The sequence below is a fragment of the Caloenas nicobarica genome, chromosome 3 (genome assembly GCF_036013445.1).
Source record: "Caloenas nicobarica isolate bCalNic1 chromosome 3, bCalNic1.hap1, whole genome shotgun sequence".
NCBI lineage: Eukaryota > Metazoa > Chordata > Aves > Columbiformes > Columbidae > Caloenas > Caloenas nicobarica.
Genome location: NC_088247.1, coordinates 49,523,389 through 49,542,242, shown reverse-complemented (window position 1 = coordinate 49,542,242; position 18,854 = coordinate 49,523,389). Strand labels below are relative to the sequence as shown.

Here is an 18,854-nt window from a genome sequence, read left to right as displayed (position 1 = left end):
AGGGTCAGAGTGAGTAGCTGTATAAACCCATGTAACTTGACAGCTGCTGGCCTAATAGGAGTCTTAGATCAGCAGTGCTTGTTTCCTTTCTTGGCAGAACCAAAATGAAAGCAGCTCAGTGTGTATGTTTTATAATATTTCCCTGGCATTAGGTGGTAATTTGACTCTTTAGTCATTTGAAAGCTATAGTGTTTTTCATGGTTTTTTTGCACATACAGGAGGGTGCAGGGGAAGGGGACAGAAGGAAATAGAAGGAAGCTTTCTTTGTACATGTTCTCTTTTTTTTAATTCAACAATAAAATGGCATTTCAGTTCAACAAGAACTGTTAAATAGCTGCAGTAGAAATGGATTTGTTTGGGTTTTTTTAAATTTAATTAACTTGTGTAATCAGGTGCTAGCTAGGAAACCATTATTAATTAATCGTCTTGCATAACTTGAAAGGAGCCTGAATTTAAGTACAGTAAGTTTAGACTGTCCCGGTTCTGTTTATTCTGGTGCTGTGTAATTTTGTTTTCTGGGGAAACTAAATTAACTATAACTCAGAATAGTTGGGCAAACATTAAAGCAACGGTATTTTTTTAAGTGTTATCAGAAAGAACAAGAGTTCATAGCTATTAGTGTAGAAAAAAAAGTAAGCACAGAACTGATTCTGACTGACGAGTTGTAGGTAGCAAGCATCTGAGTTTATAAAATTCTTAGAGTAAAAGACCTATATATTTGCCAGAAATTCTTAGTCTGCAGCTCCAAGATGAAATTTAGTTTGGGGTGGGTTGGTTTGTTTGCTTGTTTTTTAAAAGCTTCAGTAGGAATTCAGACAAATGGTATGTATTAATTAATTTTAATTTCTCCCTGAACGTGATTCTGGCATACATTTCAACCACCACGACACCCGCCCCCCCAAAAAAAAGGAGAAAAAAAAAAAGGAACCGTAGAGGTTTAAACAACTATTAATTTTCTTTTAATTATATTGAGGCAGGGGGGAATCCTTTATTTCAAAGTCAGTCTTAAGTACAACCATGAGTAAACACTCAGATTTGTTGGTTACTCAGTACAGAAAACAAATGGTCTGCTACCATTACACAGATTGATACTCCCTCAGTTCACATGCTACTAATAAATGACTTTTCTCACATTAGGGGTACAGAGGTTTTCCTGCCACATAAAGCTGTTACTGTCCTTTATTTTGCCATTGAAAAAACCCTTTAGTTCATAGTTTCTTTTTCTTTCATTCCCCTTTTCTTAGTGTGTTATCAATTCAAGTACATAATACATAAATAAGAAATTTATTCTGAAACGGTTTAAAAGCATGGGCAGAATTCATCATAGATGATGACCTCAATGTTACGAGTTTGTGTATAGGTTGTATTTAAACATTGCTAAAGAGACTTGATGGGGGTGACTTAGAGAGAGAATTGGAAAATGAACTTGTACTTGATCTCCAGAGGTCCCTTCCAATTCCAACCATTCTGTGATTGTGTGATTTTTTTTTTTTTTTTTTTTTTTGAGATTGCTAAAACTAGGACCTTCTTCAGGTGAAATTAAGAAAGTTATGCTACCATCCTTCGCACAATTTCTTCCAATTCTAGACATTACGTGATGGTCTGATAAATATTTGAAGAAAGAGCAAAACATATGACTCCCAGTAAAAAAAAAATGCTATGCTGTCTGTGGTATTTGGAGGCATGCATTTCACAGCTATAAAAAGTTGTCAGCACTCCTGATTCTGAAGCTCCATTCTTCCTGCGCTTTAATGGACTTACAGCTGTCTTCACTGGGTGGCCAATGGTGCACTGATGTGGGTATGAATGAGTGTTAGTAGTTCAGGCAAGGTCAGCCTGCTGAGAAGTAATCTCAGTTTGAAATAATAGACTTTTGGAAGTCTTTTCATTAGTCTTGTGGATTAGTGAAGTTATGCCACCTCTTTGTCTTTAATATTAACCTCCTGGTTGATGAAAGCACTGCCTTTAGATACTGTTTTACTATCTTCATGCAGAGACTTTATCCAAACATAGTGCAAGATGATAAACGTTGCCTATCATTACAGTGTGGTGCGGGTTAATCCCTGACATGTGCCTATAGTATTTTTCTGTGAAACTTTTTCACTGATCAGTGGGAAGGCATGAATGATTTTTTAGGGGCTGGAAGGATGTGGAGCAGGATCTGATTTTAGTTTCACCAGTGACTGCATGCTCTGTTATATTGTGGTGAGGAAAGAACAGAGAACACTCATTACAGTTGAGACTAGCCCCCCAAATACATGCTACATTTGGGAATTCTGGGTCCACATCAATGTACTGCTTTGTCTGAAGTAGAAGCTCAAGCTGTGGTCTAGCACAATGGTTTTTATGGTGTGTTCTTTCATTATGATGTTATTACAGACTCATGAAAGCTAATGCTTTAAGCATAAGCATATTATTGGAAGGCTAGAGACCTACATATGCAGTAGAGACCTCTCAGGCATCCACAGATTTAAAAAGTTGAAAATCACCTTTTTTTTTTTTCTAATTTTCCTATCCCAACTTATGCCTTAATAACTAGAGTACTGAATGGCCTCATAGATGCTCTGGATGTTCTTCTTAATTTCTGAGAGATTGTATGCTCATCCCAGTGAGGAATAGGAAGAATGTTGATACTGCAAAATTTTCACAAAGGCTGAGAAACCAGTAACCATCCAACACTGAGTCAGTATGCAAAATTGTTCTCGGAGAGTATTTTATTACTACAAAGAAAATAGTTAGGATTACACTTGTATAACAGCAGAATTTGCCACTGTATGTGTCATGTAAACCCTATCTGTTCTCTTGCTTTTGTCAATGAATCAAATATGAGAACTGGTCTAAATTGATACCTTTTGTTTGAAATACACCTGATTGTGTTTCATAAATTTATCCTGTATGCAGAACCTGAAAATAACCTGAAAAAATTCAAACTTAGGGACTACTTAAAAAAAGAAAAAGATTAAGTCTTCAGAAAATAAATTTATACCTTTTTTTTTTAGGTCAGAAGACTTGTCTCCACTTACATGGTATCTTTCCTTACCTCTATGTACCATATGACGGTTTGGGACAGCATCCAGAACACTATCTTCGTCAAGTGGCATTCAGCATTGACAGAGCACTTAATGTGGCTTTAGGCAATCCATCTTCTACTATTCAGCATGTTTTCAAAGTGTCATTAGTATCTGGAATGTAAGTATGACCTGTTAGGATTTTCGGTTATTTGTTTTGAAATGGTTTTGCAGTTGTGCTATGTAGAAGCACTTACTATGGACTTGGGTGACTGCAGTGCTTTTCTATTTCCCCCCATGTGTGTCTTCATACGGGCTTGTACTACTACATAACTCTTCTCACTTGCTTTGACTTTAGTGTAATCAAGAGGTTTTCCTCTAAACACTAGACACAGCCATTTTTCCTAAACTTGGATTCTAATGTCTATCATGTTTCCAAATATGTTCCTTTTAGCTTTTTCTGTCTTTGCTATTACAGCAGCACTTTCCAACCTGTCTGGGTTATTCTAGATTCACTGTGACCAGGCATGTGTTGCAGGAGCCTGACTTTAGGTAGTCCTTTTCTTTGTTCCTATAAGATGGCCTCTTTAGGGAGCACATCACAGAGGCTGTCAGGTCATATTTATCCATCTGATTCTCCCGGTAGCACAGGCCACAAAGTGGAGGTTCTTAAACATTAATTTACTTACCTGTCAAGCCGTCATGTTTTATTTGGTGTAGCTTTCTACTGCTGCTGGAACTATATGCTGTTATTGAATGTTAACAATTTAAGGATTCTCTTAATCAGTTTTTATTTAACTTGCATAACCAAGGACTGAAAAATATGTGTGAATAATAGGAAGCTGTCCTGGAAGAACACAGTTAGTCTATACATGCATTGACTCTGATCTTCAGAACAATGTAAATGCTAGTTTTCAGTATTGTGCAGCACTATATTGTACCTACTTCTTTTTTTCATGCACTTTTGAAATATGTTCTTTCTAACTGTTAAGGTTAGGAAGATAATCTTTCTGTTCCCAGCCAGTTATCTTCCTGATATTGCTAGTAAAGTGGCTGCAATAATTTCTTTTCATTTTTATCAGGACTTTCTGATGTGTTTTTGCAGTATGAAGGAAGATAACCACCAGATTTCTTATTTCTTTTTGTGAGAACTATGTGAATTATAGTACAGCTGTTCATTTCAAGAGTGAAAGCTGGGCAGAGTGAACTGCTGAAGACAATCTTTCTTCAAAGCAGTGAGAAAACAACAGACAGATTAGGAAGACCTGCCTCTTTTTCATGTCTCTTGCCTTAGAGCTTCAAAACAGTCCTTACAGAAAGTCAGATGCTCATTGCGTTGAAGAAGCATAGGAAGGAGTGTTTCATATATTTTGCTTGCATAAGAGGCTAACGGGAAGTGCCTATCAGAAACTGTAGTACACTTTCATCTTTACCTGTGTAGATAGGCATGTTTGCGTAGTCACAGAAATCTATTTGTTTTCTTCTATTCTGACCTGAGTCCGTTTCTGCTCATAGATATTATAGTGTCTCCATGGTGAGAAACCTATATTTTTCTTTGAATCTTGGAGATTATTTTACCTCTTCTCTTCTACATTAGCAGGAAAATTGGTATGTAGTAAAGATGTTTGGTAAATCTTTATAAGTTTAACATAAGATTTTGTTACATTAACTTCCAAATACAGTGGAGGTCCAGGATTAAAGAGGTGAAATATGCTGTCCTTGTGCATTGTCAAGTTAAAGTAGGTGTTCATAGCTAACCTTCAAAGTGTTGTAAATCTGGCTCTCCCTGCTGCCTTGTCAATGAGAGTATGGATCACTTGCCATGTGAGTGCTGACTTTTTTTAAAGTAGCTTTTAGTTTACATGCCTACAGCACATGGAGTCATTATATTACAACTCAATGTATATAACCTGCCATTAGGTTTATACTATCTGTATAAGAAAGAGATTGATTCATTATACAAGATCCAATCTTCTTTTCAGCTTAACAGCTTTATGTTGTTTGTTTCAACTTAGCTCAGTTTTAATATAAATTTTTTTAAACAGTGCAGTCTAGTTTTTGGAGATATTAAATGTGTGCATAGTTAACCATATTAAGGATAGCAGTATTAATGCTGTAGTTGTGCACTTCTGCTGAGTTTGTATTTAATTTAGGACTGAAATCACTCTTACTACTGAACTTAATTTTTTAGACTTAGCAGGTAAGCATCGCAGTTGTTTTTTTTATAGTATTTTGATAAAGGGATTTTATATTATTTTGTACACGTAACGTTTAAATTTATGCTTTCCTGAATTTCTGTTGACTTTAGTTGTGATTACTGCAAACTGTAGACTTCTTGAATTCACCCAATGTGTTGAGTTATGGCCTGTTTCCTTAACATGCTGTTTTACAAGCATGTTGGATTAGATTAGAATTCTAGATGTTGAAGAGTCGGTAATTCAGTCAAGTAATACCAGAATTAATGCTACCTGTTCAGCCTCAGTTTAGTCTTGACATATTCATTATCTTATGTATTCTTTAATTGCATTCTCAAATCCTATTTTCTTCAGGATTCATGCCTCATTTAGTGCACGAGATTATTAGTAATCACGGAAAAGGGGCAGCTTTTCACTCTTTTAAGCTGTTCTCATTGCTCGGTTATTTATATTACACAGCCGGTGTTTACTCATTTACACCTCATCTGCAGAATTGATGTCCTTAAGGACTTTGTTACAGCATTTATCGAAAAGGCTGAGTGCTGTTTTTGAAGCAGTCCAGCACTAATAAATTTATTAAAAGTACTATTATTATGGTGTGTCATCAATGTGTTTACACGTGGGGAAAGTGAGAAACAATGTTAAGCCAGAAGTTCCTTCTAATTTTATTTTTCTTAGATACTTTGACATGCATAGGGCCTGTTATTTTTATCTTTCTTATACAGTAATGTAGGTGCTCCCCTTTGGTGTGACACGTGGGAATTTTCATTCTCCTCGATATGCAGTTCATCTTATGTTTTTGCGTTTGTTTGTTGTGGTTTTGTTTGTTTGCTTTTCCCCCAGGGTTTTAAGAGACTGTAGTAAAATGTGGTTGAATAAATGCCACAGCATAACAGGCTGTCTTCTTCCTTTTACTTCTTCCTCTCCAGGCCTTTTTATGGTTACCATGAAAAGGAGAGACAGTTTATGAAGATTTACCTTTACAATCCTGCTATGGTAAAAAGGTAAGGGTGTAGTGATAGGAAGTTCTGGCTAATTTCCTTGTATCTTATATCAAAAAGGCAATTTGGAAGCAAGATTCACCTACATCTTAACAAAATAAAAGCACACCAATAATCTTTTTAAAGCAGTAGCATGTTAGGAAAGCGGGGCCAAAATATATCTGCCTTTAGTTGTCTTGCATTAACTGTAATCCTTGAACAAATGTGCATCAGGTTACTTTTTCTGTAACTCTTAAAGAAGACAGGGAACAATGTAGTAAACTTTCATATATTATGAAGTGGATTTTGGTAGTTTTAAAGTTTTTAAATTCCAGCACCCATGATTAAAATGAAAAATATACTTGTAAAACAGGATAGTTTTTGTTATTAGACCGTTTCCATGTTTCTCAGAGTAATGTTCTGTTAAATGAAAGCACAATTGATCTCAATCTTACTGTCACATAGTTGCAGCAAATTCAGGAGTAAATAAGGACGAATTAGATCTCAAGCATAAACTGAAATCCCTTGAGTGTATTGTATTACCTATCATAACTTTTTTTAAAAAAGATCTAATACATTATCATAAGATAAGGTTTGTCTGATTTTTGTTCTAGGCTAGTGAAGTTTTGCATTATGTTAAATTTCTGTCAGTCTAATCTATATACGTGTATGACATGACAGTTGTTTTGAACTTTGGAGCTTCTCATGTTTGAATTATTCCTATGCAAATAAGGACTGACGCTTCACTTAAATTATTGCTTTAATTTTTCCATACAAAACTTTGAACTCAGTTTGTTGCATTTAGAAATGCTTAGTGCTTCTCTTTGATTTATAGATGTATTCTGTTACTTTGATATAAATTTATCGCACCAATTTATAATTATCCAAATACCTGCAGTTATTTTTTAATGTGTAGATGTTGAAAAGAGCAGATTTGTCATGCTTCTAGGAAGTTGTTAAAATACTGCTTCTTTGTATACAGTATGTAACTTTAAAACTATGCACGACAAATATATATATTATATCTGTTAAGAACAACTAGAGAGACTTTCACAGTTATTACTGGTGTGTAGACATACAGCTGCCACAGTTATTCTGTAAAAAGATTTCCATGGACTACAGTGGCTTTGGATCAGTTGCAGGAGTAGTAAATGGTATGATGTTTTTTGAGGTTTTTTTTTCAAGCTGGAGGTTTCATAGCTCCTTTGTAATTAACACCCAAATATTGAATCATTATTAGCAGAGATCATTTTTTTGTGTGTGTTATTATGAAAACAAAATTCTTAAGTTAAAAATATGGCTAAGGCAAAATTTAACAAGTTTGAGTATTTAGATAAAATCAAATATCAGTATTGTTGTGCTGGAATAATTTTTGGGTTGTGTCCTAATTGTCTTTAATTTTAGAGTATGTGAGCTTCTGCAAGGTGGAGCCATAATGAACAAATCTTACCAGCCTCATGAAGCCCATATTCCCTACCTCCTTCAACTCTTTATAGACTACAACTTATATGGAATGAATTTAATAAACCTGGCTGCTGTCAAATTCCGAAAGGCAAGGAGAAAAAGTAAGGTGTTTGTTTCTCAAGACCAAATAACTGTTGTGAAGGCTAAAAACTACCATTTTGAACAAAATGTTACCAGTTGTTGGACTTCTGCTATAGTTTTTGGCTGAATGGGTATCACGTATTGTTTCCCTATAATTTGGTTTCTGTGTCAAAACAAAGTCCATGTGTAGCTTTCTGTCATTTTTCCTTTTTGTACCTGTGTATTGGGATTGAGGAAGAGTCTGCTTTCTGAAATGAAATGCTATGTATCAAGAAACACGTGCTCTGTCAGCAGTGCGGTTGTGACCATTTTCATGAAATGATCACATCTCTTTTCAAGTTAGAAGATGAAAAATAGTTGATATTTAGTTGAAGAATTTATGCGAAAGATAGCATACTAATACAGTTGCTTTAATTTTTTGCATCTGTTTTTGATCCATATATCACTTATAACTCATTTTTTTGCTGCAGTAGTATCTTTACAAAAATATGGCTAGTCATTATGCTCTGCTAACAAATAGTGTGTTTTATTAAAACACTTGTGTTTGTCCTAAGGTCAGTTGCTCTAGAGTGAAATTTGAAATACAAATATCAGAGCAAAGGAGGTATTTTACATTTTCATTAAAAAAAAACCAACCAGTTTAGGATTTTGAGTGTACACACTTACATAAAAATGAAGCTTGGCAAGAATATCCATTATGTTATCTAAATGCTTCACTACAGAGGGGGAGATAGCAGTAGGAAAACCATCATGTCTTCGGTAAGTAATATTTAGAAAAATAAGTATTTTTTACTTAAATCATAATTGTTCCTACAGCTAAAGCAAGACTTGAAAAGAATGGTTAAGTATCTTTCTGTGAAAAACAGCAAGTAAGAATCATGCTAACTTTTAACATTTTCCCATTATTTTTATGCATATATAGTCAGGCTGCAATAGATTAGCGCATGAGGTTTCATGACTGATTCTCATCTAAAGAAAAATACTCTTTTCGTACTCAACAATAGACCATACTTTTTCCTGGTGTCAAAAATGTAGGAAGACAAAAGCTCAGCCATGGACAGAGCATCTTCAGGATCTTCAGTCCTGAGGAAATATATCTTCCCAACATCCAAAGCGGCCTTCTGGAGGCTTGGAATGTGATTGTATTGAGTAGTTGCTCCCGTTCTTTCTCCATAGCTCTTTTTCCTCTCTCTTTCAGGAAATAGATGAAAGATATAGGCTATTTATATACTCATTTATTTAAGGATGAGAGACCTAGGTCTTGAATGGGAAGAAAAGGATGAAAGAGGAGCGTGAGTTGAGACCAAGGAAGGGCTGAGGGAGCTGGGTCTCTTTAGCTTGGAGGAGACTGAGGGGTGACCTTATTAATTTTTATAAATCTGTAAAGGGTGAGTGTCACGGGGATGGAGCCAGGCTCTTCTCGGTGACAACCAATGATAGGACAAGGGGCAATGGGTACAAACTGGAACACAGGAGGTTCCACTTAAATATGAGAAGAAACTTCTTCAGAGTGAGGGTGCCAGAGCACTGGAACAGGCTGCCCAGGGAGGTTGTGGAGTCTCCTTCTCTGGAGACATTCAAAACCCGCCTGGATGCCTTCCTGTGTAACCTCACCTGGGTGTTCCTGCTCCAGCGGGGCGATTGGACTAGATGATCTTTCGAGGTCCCTTCCAATTCCTGACATTCTGTGATTCTGTGACTTTAACTAGTCTGGTAGGGGAGAATCCAACTGGATGAAAGCAAGAAAATAGCAGACTACCTTGTCCTGGCTAGATCAGATAATGGCAGCAGTGGTCCTGGCAAGATTCATACAGCTTTGAGCGGCTCCACATCACACATGGATAAGCAGCCTGCCTCAGTCTGTTGCAGTCCCCAGGCACAGGATCACGATCTACTATTCCCAGCACAGCAGCTGAGCGGCAAATGTTTTGTTCCTGGTACAACCTTACAGAGGCAACGCTGGCAAGAGGCCAGTCCTTGCACAGCATCCCTGAGAAGCGCCATCCTTTCTAAGCTCAGATGTGTTGGAGTGGGGTAGAAGGCACAGCCGCTGCTTACAACTGACACGCCCGCCTGTTCCACAGCTTCTGTGTCTTGGGGGCATGCATTCATTTTAGTAAAGTGTCGTTTGTGCTGTGCAAGCCAAGCTGAACATTGTTTCTCAGATGGCAGTAAAAGCCTTTGACTAAAGGTGTGCAGCAAGCACTTACTTTTATTCCCTTGCAGATGATGATACAAAAATTGGTCTGGCAAGGAATAAAAAACTCAATAATAGGTCTGTTTCTAAATGTAAGTAAGCCCTAGGAGCCTGTTTCCAGTGGCATTTTTCTCATTGAGGTAAGTAGACTGTTTTGAAGGCTGCGAGACATCAGCAGGCAAATTTGTAGTAGCAGGAATACTCTGCCTTTATCAGCTTGTATCCAAAAGATGCAGGAGTTCTTTCTTTCAAGTTCTTCTGTTTTATGGATAGTGAGGAAGAAGACTGCAAATTCATTCGTGTACCACGTGCCACTAATACTATTACAAAACTTCAATTTTCAGTAGTAGTTGAATGTGCTGTAATACGACTCTGAAAGACCTTGATGTGTCACTGCTGCTGTCCTTAAAGATCTTCATGTCAAGAAAAAGGGAGGATTGAGTGTCCTTAAATCTCTATCCCAATGAGTAACTTTACTGAAAAAAAACAGATACAGAAATGTGAGCCTCAGGTTTTTTAATTATTTGAAAGTAGCGTTCATAGGGAATAAGAAAAGAGATGATGCACAAAACTGCTCTAGTGTGGTATTTGAAATGCATGTGACTTTTGAAAATAGTAGTATATATTTTACCAGTTGGCCTATAACCTTGCATAGCTGCTGTGATATATTTTCCTTTAAAATATATATCTATTCAGTCCTATTTTGTCAAATAAAAATAACAAGAGATGTTTCTGTGCATAGTCAGCTTGCATTTTAATACAGAGAATTAGCTGATATGCTACACAGTAAAAACATGGCTGTGTTTTTATCTGGACCAGCTCTGCCCAGAGGCAAGTCGTCCCTTTTGAACAGCATGGACACTAAACTATGCTAGGTTTGAACTGGGTTTGTGCAAATGGGACCAGATATTTTGTATTGTCTTTCTGGAATTGCCTGCTTAGGCATCACAGTGCATAGACCATCTTAGTGCAGGTGTGGCTGAATGTGAGCTAACTCTTGCATGAAAACAAGCATATCTTTTCACCACACTTGGGTGCCACATTTCCCACGTGCGTTTAGATTCTGTGTGCTGTGTCTGTGCACTTAGGTGTCTGATGTAGGGGCAGGGTTTGCAGAAACTAGTCTGAGTGCAGTAGGGTTGGTCTGAAACATATTTAATGAAGTCTGCTGGATCTGAGTTGCTTCTGTTTGTGACTTCTAAGACACGTTTGGCATGATGTTTCCCTGTTGCTCCTGTAGTAACTATATTATTCAGGGCTATCTCAGCTATTCCAAGGAGTGGAATTCACTTTGGCAAGACTTTGTTATGAAACTTACTTTAAAATTATAGGATAAAAATACGTGTTCTAATAGTTATTTATTGAAGGCCTCTTAACAATTGAGTTGTTCAATTACCATATCTTTAACAAATGCAAAAATGTTTGCTGTCACAGAAAGGTTAATACAGAAAAACCTGCTAGTGTGTGACACCAACATATCTGAGTGAATTCAAGGTTCAAGTTGGTCTTTCACATGGAAGTTGGAGACTGAGTAATTTTTAAGGTCTTCTCCCATTTCACCTCCCCCCAACTCCATTCTTAAGGTTTTTTTTTTTTTCTTATGCTGCATCCTGTGTATATTGTATTTCTTTCCTCTGAAGAGTGAAGGTTCAGGAGGAGACCACAAGGGAGGTAGTAAACCTTCAGAGGGGACTTCTCCAGCATGACTTTGGAGCATGCTTCTTTATATTGAGACCTCCAAGAAAACTTGCACAGTGTTATCTTTATTTGTAGGTCAGGCAACATCTGCCTTCATTGCAGGTTTCCACTTAACTTATACTAGCACTGCATCTGAAGTATATTGTGTATTCTCTTTCAGCTCACAGATAAGAAAGAGGAGAAGTGTGAAGTAGAATTTAGTGTTTCCTTTGGCTTCTAATTCCCATTGGGATATGACCTGAGGACCCAGACACTTGGGAATTCTGAAGTTTACATCAGATTCTGTGTGATTTACTTTGAAACTTGCATAAATAGGAAAAGATTGAATTTAGGTTATGACTAGAAGACAGCAAATGTAATTCTAACAGTGTCAGTGTGTTGAGAATATATTTTTCTTTTTATATGTATCTACATGTTAGAAGGAAAGTTAAATCATTTAGATGATAGTATAGCTACTTTCTGAAGATGATATGCAGTGCTGTTTATTCTTCAGGAGCATTTGGACTGGTAGTATTAAATAATAAATGCAATTATATAAATATATGTGGAAAAAATATTACCCCATAAATGAATTAATCTCTCGTATTACTTTTTTTTTTTCCTAGGTGATTCATCAGGTGTAAGTAAACGTCATAGAATTCATTTGCCAGAAAATTCAAACAGTGCGTCTTTCATTGAATGGGAAGAAGATGAAATACCAAGGTCAGCATGCCGAATTTTATGTATGCTGTATTTTCTTATATACATCAATTTGTATGTACTACAGGATTCCAGTCTCTCATTTAAGGGACCCTTATATGTTTCATATGTGGGAGAAAAAAAAAGAAAGAAAAAAAAAAGTGCTAATGTGACACCAACGATCAATATTTCATTTCTTTGTGTGGTTTTGCTGATTGACACTTTCTGGTGTAGAGTTGTAAAAATCTAACTGGGAGATAATATTAGTAATAGGAATATATGTGGGAAATTCAGCTATCTGGTTTTTGGAATATGTGTTTCTAGCTGATGACTTCTCATGAAAAGCTGAGCAAGTTTAGCAGTTATAGAGAATACTTACACATTAGTTCACAGATTCTATTTTTGTAATCACCCTTAACTACCATGAATAGCGTGCTGTCAGAGTATTCCAATTTGTCCATTTCCAATAGTAGCTACATAAGAATCTCGGCATTTTCATATCCATCTCCCATGTTCTTACTTTTTTTCTAGACATTTCGTAGTCTACAGCTTGTAATTTATAATAGCTGTACTTCTATAAGAAAATAAATATATCTGGTGTGTTGGGGTTTTTGGGGCCGGGGCAGGGGGAAAAGCAGACAGTATCTAGTGCTACATCGATTTGTATAGTTCACCAGTAGAAAGTTTATTCTTTGAGCTACTTTCTAACACTTGACAGGTTCTCTAAATACTCTCTCATCTAGTAGTCTTCTCAGTCTTTGGGTAGTTCCTGTCATTCTTCTCTGAATAGCTTATCAGCCTCAATATGCCACACTGCTACTCGGAGTATTCGCTTCCCCTGTTGAAAGTGAGTGTCTGAAACCATACTTCAGATTTTACTAGTGTGCAAAAACTTGACCTTGTGCAAGGTAGCATCTGTTTTTCTGTTTCTGCTACTCCTACCTTAAGGAGGTTTTGAAACAATATTCATGTGATGGTTGTCATGATTTTACCTGTGGTCGGTTCATATCCAGTTGTTCTTGGGCTATTTCTTCTCTTGTTCTTCATTCATAGTCCATGTCAACCTTTATTTGGCTAGGTTATGTAAGCCAAGTTACTTAACCTTTAGAGGATTAGATGATAAGTTAGACCAGGGCTATCTGATGTTACTTTACACAGATCTGGGGAAAGCAGATAAAAAGAAAGCAAACTAGCACTTCCTGGCTGTTAAACCAAGGGAGGGATGAGCCCAGCATAGCAGGAGCCAAGGGTGTGTTCTCTGCAGGCACTTAACCTTCATTCCTGTATCCACAAACCTCCTTTTCTCCTCCTTCCGCACTTTTGTGTGTACGGCCAGGGGTGCAACACCTCACTTGTGCCAGTTCTTCTCCAGCTCTCGCAAACATTCCAGCGGTGGGATGTTAGCAGGAATGGGGCACATACTAAGCCTGTCCATTTCGCTGCATTCATTCTCTATACTTCTGCCAGCAGGAACTTCTTTCTTGAATGTAAAGCCTGAATACTACGTAGTATACCAAACAAATCCCCTCTGGCACCATATGCAATGGTACTGGTAGTTCTCTCCCTGATAAGCTTTACAGTCTCATTTATCATGTCACTTTAGCTTTCAAACATTTTAGGATTTATTAGTACAAGATGTTTCTCCTCTTCCTTTTTTTCCAAGTGATAATCTTCCATTTCGAATCCCTTATAAGTTCACATAGGGTCTTGCATCCCATTTTTAAGTTTCATCCTGTTTCTATTATTCTACTTCTAAGTTATCCTGCTTTTGTTTTGTGATTCTATGATCTGGTTATGTACCCAGTATGTCTACCAGCTTGTCTTATCAAAATATTTCATTAGTACACTCCTGCATTTCCTGCCAACATTATTAATGAGATGTGAAGCAAACTCAGTCCCAGAAACTGATCTATATTCAGTTCTATGGATTCTGTAGCAACCCTCAGTCTTTTTTATATAACCAATAGGAATTTCACCTTTGGCCAGCTCTTAAAATGCTTTAATAATTTAGGGACTAATTTACATCACCTTCAACTGAAATTGTTTTGCATTTGGTACAGTGTCAAACGTTTCTTTGTCTAGAAAATGAGTTATTTTATTGAAGGTGTTCTAGCATGGCTGTCTTCCATGTGCTGTAGGATGTACATGCCACTGCAAAGTAAGAGACCTAAACTCTTTTTCGTTCCTGATTTTACTCTGTTCTATATCTACACAAAATTATTACCTGTTACAATTTTTCCTGGATGATTTATGGGAGGCATCAACTTAAAACTGTGTTCTTGTAATCAAACCCATATTGCAATTTGTCCCACTTTCAGATTGCCTTCCTACTTTATTTCTTTTAAAGTTCTGAAAATTTGCGTATGTTGGTTTAATGGAGCCATAACTGTCATGACCAATCTTGCTGAGGGTAACTCTGGCCCAGATAGTGCATGAGATATCTATCCAAGGAAACCTTTATCTATTTCCTAGAATGATTGTGACTCACATTTTTTCCATACCGTTCGTGAGTATATTCTGTATTGCAAACATTCTGTGTGTAGCTGGATCAGCAGCTATGATGATTTTTAGTTACATGTGCAATACCAGCATAGTCCTCTCACTTTGTTATCCAGTCTTGAGTTCAGGTTGAGATGCTTAACTGTTTTGTGAATTGTTCAGCAGAAAATTTTTACTTACTATATTTCACCGTTTGACTGCTATTTCCAGCAGCAATTGGAGTTTCTCCTGTGTGTCAGTGCTGAACTTCTAAGACTTTGCTTGTCCTTTTTATCAGATAGGAAAATCGTGTAAATCTTTCCTTACTTTTTGCCTGTACACTTAAGTTTTTCTTTCAAGAAAAAGCAAAAGGGGAAAAGATGGTCAGATGTTGTTTGAAACGGCAAAATTTCTAGAGCTGCCTTTTATTCTTAGTGATTGGGCTGTCTGTTTAGACTCATTATCCTTGGGTTTGTGTACATCAAGAATAATTTTTAGAGATAGTCCAACATGTATCTGCCAAGTCCTTGCTGCAAGTGGCAGCTAACGAGTTCTCTGGTTTAACCAAACAGTGCCAGTGATTTGGCATTTCTTGACTTTGGAGTACAGTATATTAAGTGGTTGAAATCTGATGTTGGTTGCCTAGTAGGTAATATGCAAAATATTATTCAAAAGTAATGTATGTAACATTACCAGCATTTTGCATGAGTAAATGCCAGTGGTGGTTCCTTATTTCAAAAAAAAACCCCATTTCATAGAATCCTAGAACAGTTTGGGTTGAAAGGGACCTTCAAAGTCATCTAGTCCAACCCCCTGCAATGAGCAGGGACATCTTTAACTAGATCAGGTTGCTCAGAGCCCCGTCCAGCCTGGCCTTGAATGTCTCCAGGGATGGGGCATCTATCCCTTCTCTGGGCAACCTGTGCCAGTGTTTCACCACCCTCATTGTAAAAAATTTCTTGCTCATGTCTAGCCTGAATATCCCCTCCTTCAGTTTAAAACCGTTACCCCTTGTCCTATTGCAACAGGCCCTGCTAAAAAGTTTGTCCCCATCTTTCTTATAGGCCCATTTTAAGTACTGAAAAGCCACAATAAAGTCTCCCTGGAGCCTTCTCTTTTCCAGGCTGAACAACCCCAACTGTCTCAGCCTGTCCTCATACGAAAGGTGTTCCAGCCCTCTGATCATCTTGGGGGCCTCCTCTGGCCCCTCTCCAACAGGTCCATGTCTGTCTTGTGCCGAGGGCTCCACAGCTGGACGCAGGACTCCAGGTGTAGTCCACCAGAGCAGAGTAGAGAGGCAGAATCACCTCCCTTGACCTGCTGGCCACGCTCCTTTTGATGCAGCCCAAGATACAATTGGCTTTCTGGGCTGCAAGTGCACATTGCCGGCTCATGCCCAGTCTCTCATCCACCAGTACCCCCAAGTCCTTCTCCACAGGGCTGCTCTCAATCCCTTCATCCTGTACTGATACCAGGGGTTGCCCCAACACAGGTGCAGGACCTTGCACTTGGCCTTGTTGAACCTAATGAGGTTCACATGGCCCCACTTCTTGAGCTTGTCCAGGTCCCTCTGGATGGCATCTCATCCCTCAGGTGCGTCAACTGCAGTACTCAGCCTGGTGTCATCTGTGAACTTGCTGAGGGTGCAACTCGATCCCACTGTCTATATCATTGATGAAGATATTAAACAGTGCTGGTCCCAATACAGACTCCTGAGGGACACCACTTATTACCAGTGTCTGAGAGCTATGCTTGGTACTGGTGTTTGAGAGCTATGCCAAAGTTTCTTGGTGACTGTACTCACTCTTCAGTACTGCTTAGTGCCTTGCTACTCTGCCACTTCTCCAGAACAGTATTTAACTCAGCTATGTCCTGTCTTGCTCCTGGCAAATCTCTGAATTACTAACTTGCTGCTATAATTAGCATACTGTATTAATCCAGAGAGAGTTCTTTTAATCTAATTCTAGAGTGAGACCATTATGATGTAAACAAATGTCCAAAGCACCTAGTGCCCAGGAATCCCTGATGTTGTAAGGCTTTTAGGTATGATACTTGCCAGCATTATCAGACTGGAACATACAAAGCCCACCTTAAAATAGGCAGTAGCCACCTGAGCCTGGCAACACTGGCAAATGCTATCCAACAGTTTTGACAAGAGGAGTTCTTCACAAGATAATAAATGATGAAACGCTTTCATAAGTTCCAGTGAGAAGACTTTTTGGTAAACATCAGGCTTGGAGTAATCTGCCAGTCTACCAGTTGGACATGATGTATTAAAGCCAGAATGACTGGTAGAATGCTTTTGAGAAACTTTCTTCTTTTAAATTCTAGACTTGCTATTGAATGCTAATTTATATGGAAATGGAGAGATCTGACAAATAACTGCCAGACTGTGCAACAGTGTTATGTAACGTTACAGATTTCTCCCAGGTTTGTGGCTGTCATAATTGCTTTTCTCGCTTGCCAGGATGTACATGTTTTGATTTACCCATTTGATTTTTTAATAAAATGTGTGCATTATTGAAGTCACTGGAACATCATGCAAACAAAGACATTTTTGCTTCCATTAATGGAATATGGAAAACTGTGTCAAAGTTTTTGAGTTCTTGTCAGTGTAGTTGCCTGACGCCTTTCAGACTCTGTGAGGTTAATTGTTTTTACCTACTATCCTCAGTTTTAACATTATAAATACCTGAGATGTAGTTATCACAGAACTTGTTTCCCTAGGCTGTCATTAATGGTGGTGAATTTTGATACTGACCTTGATGTCCATTCCTCAAGGTTTTTGAAAACTTTGATCTAGCTATCTGTATGTAGTGTGCACTTTTAAAAATTTTTGCCCACTGTTGCTTTAATTCATTGCCTTAGCATCTGAGGAACCAAACCTTGGTATTTTCTTTGAGCACAGGTTTCATCCTACATCATTATTATTATGCCAGTGGATGGTGCCAACAAACTTTTACTTTCTTCAAAAATGAGAACCATTCTCTCTGTTCTCAAAATAATTTATTTGGAGCTTTTTCTACAAAGGTATGATGGATTTATGTTGCAGTTTTTCAGCATAGTGTGCAGACATAAAAGGTAATTTTAAATGAATTGATTTGAGTATCTCAAGTAGCCTAGTAGCCATGGCAGCTCGGTGTGGGACAACCCTGATTTATCTTACTTCTTAGGAGAGTAAACTTTTGTTCTCCTGCAGCCAGGTTGCTTCCATTCATCTCGCTTAACCCTGCTGCATTACCAGTTGTACCTTGTGAATCGTTCTAGGTATGTTCTCTTTTACAAAATGAAACTTAGAAAAAAATGAAGCCAATGAAAAGCTTTGGCTGGGACTTGCTAAGTCTTGTTTTCTAACCTTGTTCTAATACAGATATTCTGAAATCATCATTTTTGACATTACATAAAATTATCTTTTTAAAACTGATGCATGTGATGTGAGCAGGTCGTTAGTCCATTGTATAGGGCAATCTGTGTCCAACAGACCACTTCTGAGTATCTTCCCAGGCATAAGAACTGCTAATGATCTGAAGTAGTTCATACTTTCAACTAGCTGCTGCTAGGAGACTGGACATGTTCTGAATTCTTCATGCAGTCCTCTCACTTGCTAATTGCAGCCTGTGTCTGCTCAGGAAATGTGGCTTGATCTGGGACAGTGAGAGATACAGGTGCTTCATGTATTTTCCTGATGTGTTGTGCATGCTTGTTTGGGGTGAGGAAAACCAGCAAAACTAACAGCTGACCAAGCTATTGACAGTACTCACATCAAATAGTCCTCAAAGAAGCACGTAATCATGTTAAATAACTGCACTTCAGGACAGTTTTTACTCCTCCCTCTCCCTCTGACATTTTTGTTTTAATCAGAATAAATTAAAATGTTAGACAGGCCAGTTAAAGCTGGTCTGCTATTACATACCCTTTGAGGTTTTTTCTGAAGTGGGAACAAATGGGTCCTTGGCCTTTGTGGCTTACCTGCATGTTGCAGAAGCTTGTGTTGCTGCTGCCCTGACTTCTGTTAGTGCAAGTGTCTAGCGACTCACCTTGACAAGGATGTTAAATGCGGAGTTAATCACCCAGT

General features: G+C 37.8%; 1 protein-coding gene across 1 annotated transcript in view; it reads left to right on the top strand.

Moving 5' to 3' along the window:
* Positions 1-18,854, top strand: part of REV3L (REV3 like, DNA directed polymerase zeta catalytic subunit) — a 123,337-nt gene that overhangs the window by 43,998 nt on the left and 60,485 nt on the right. Inside the window, exons 2-5 of the mRNA XM_065633062.1 lie at positions 3,000-3,189; positions 6,133-6,207; positions 7,588-7,748; positions 12,229-12,325. Coding sequence (XP_065489134.1) covers positions 3,000-3,189; positions 6,133-6,207; positions 7,588-7,748; positions 12,229-12,325 — 523 coding nt within the window. The remainder of the gene's footprint in view (positions 1-2,999; positions 3,190-6,132; positions 6,208-7,587; positions 7,749-12,228; positions 12,326-18,854) is intronic.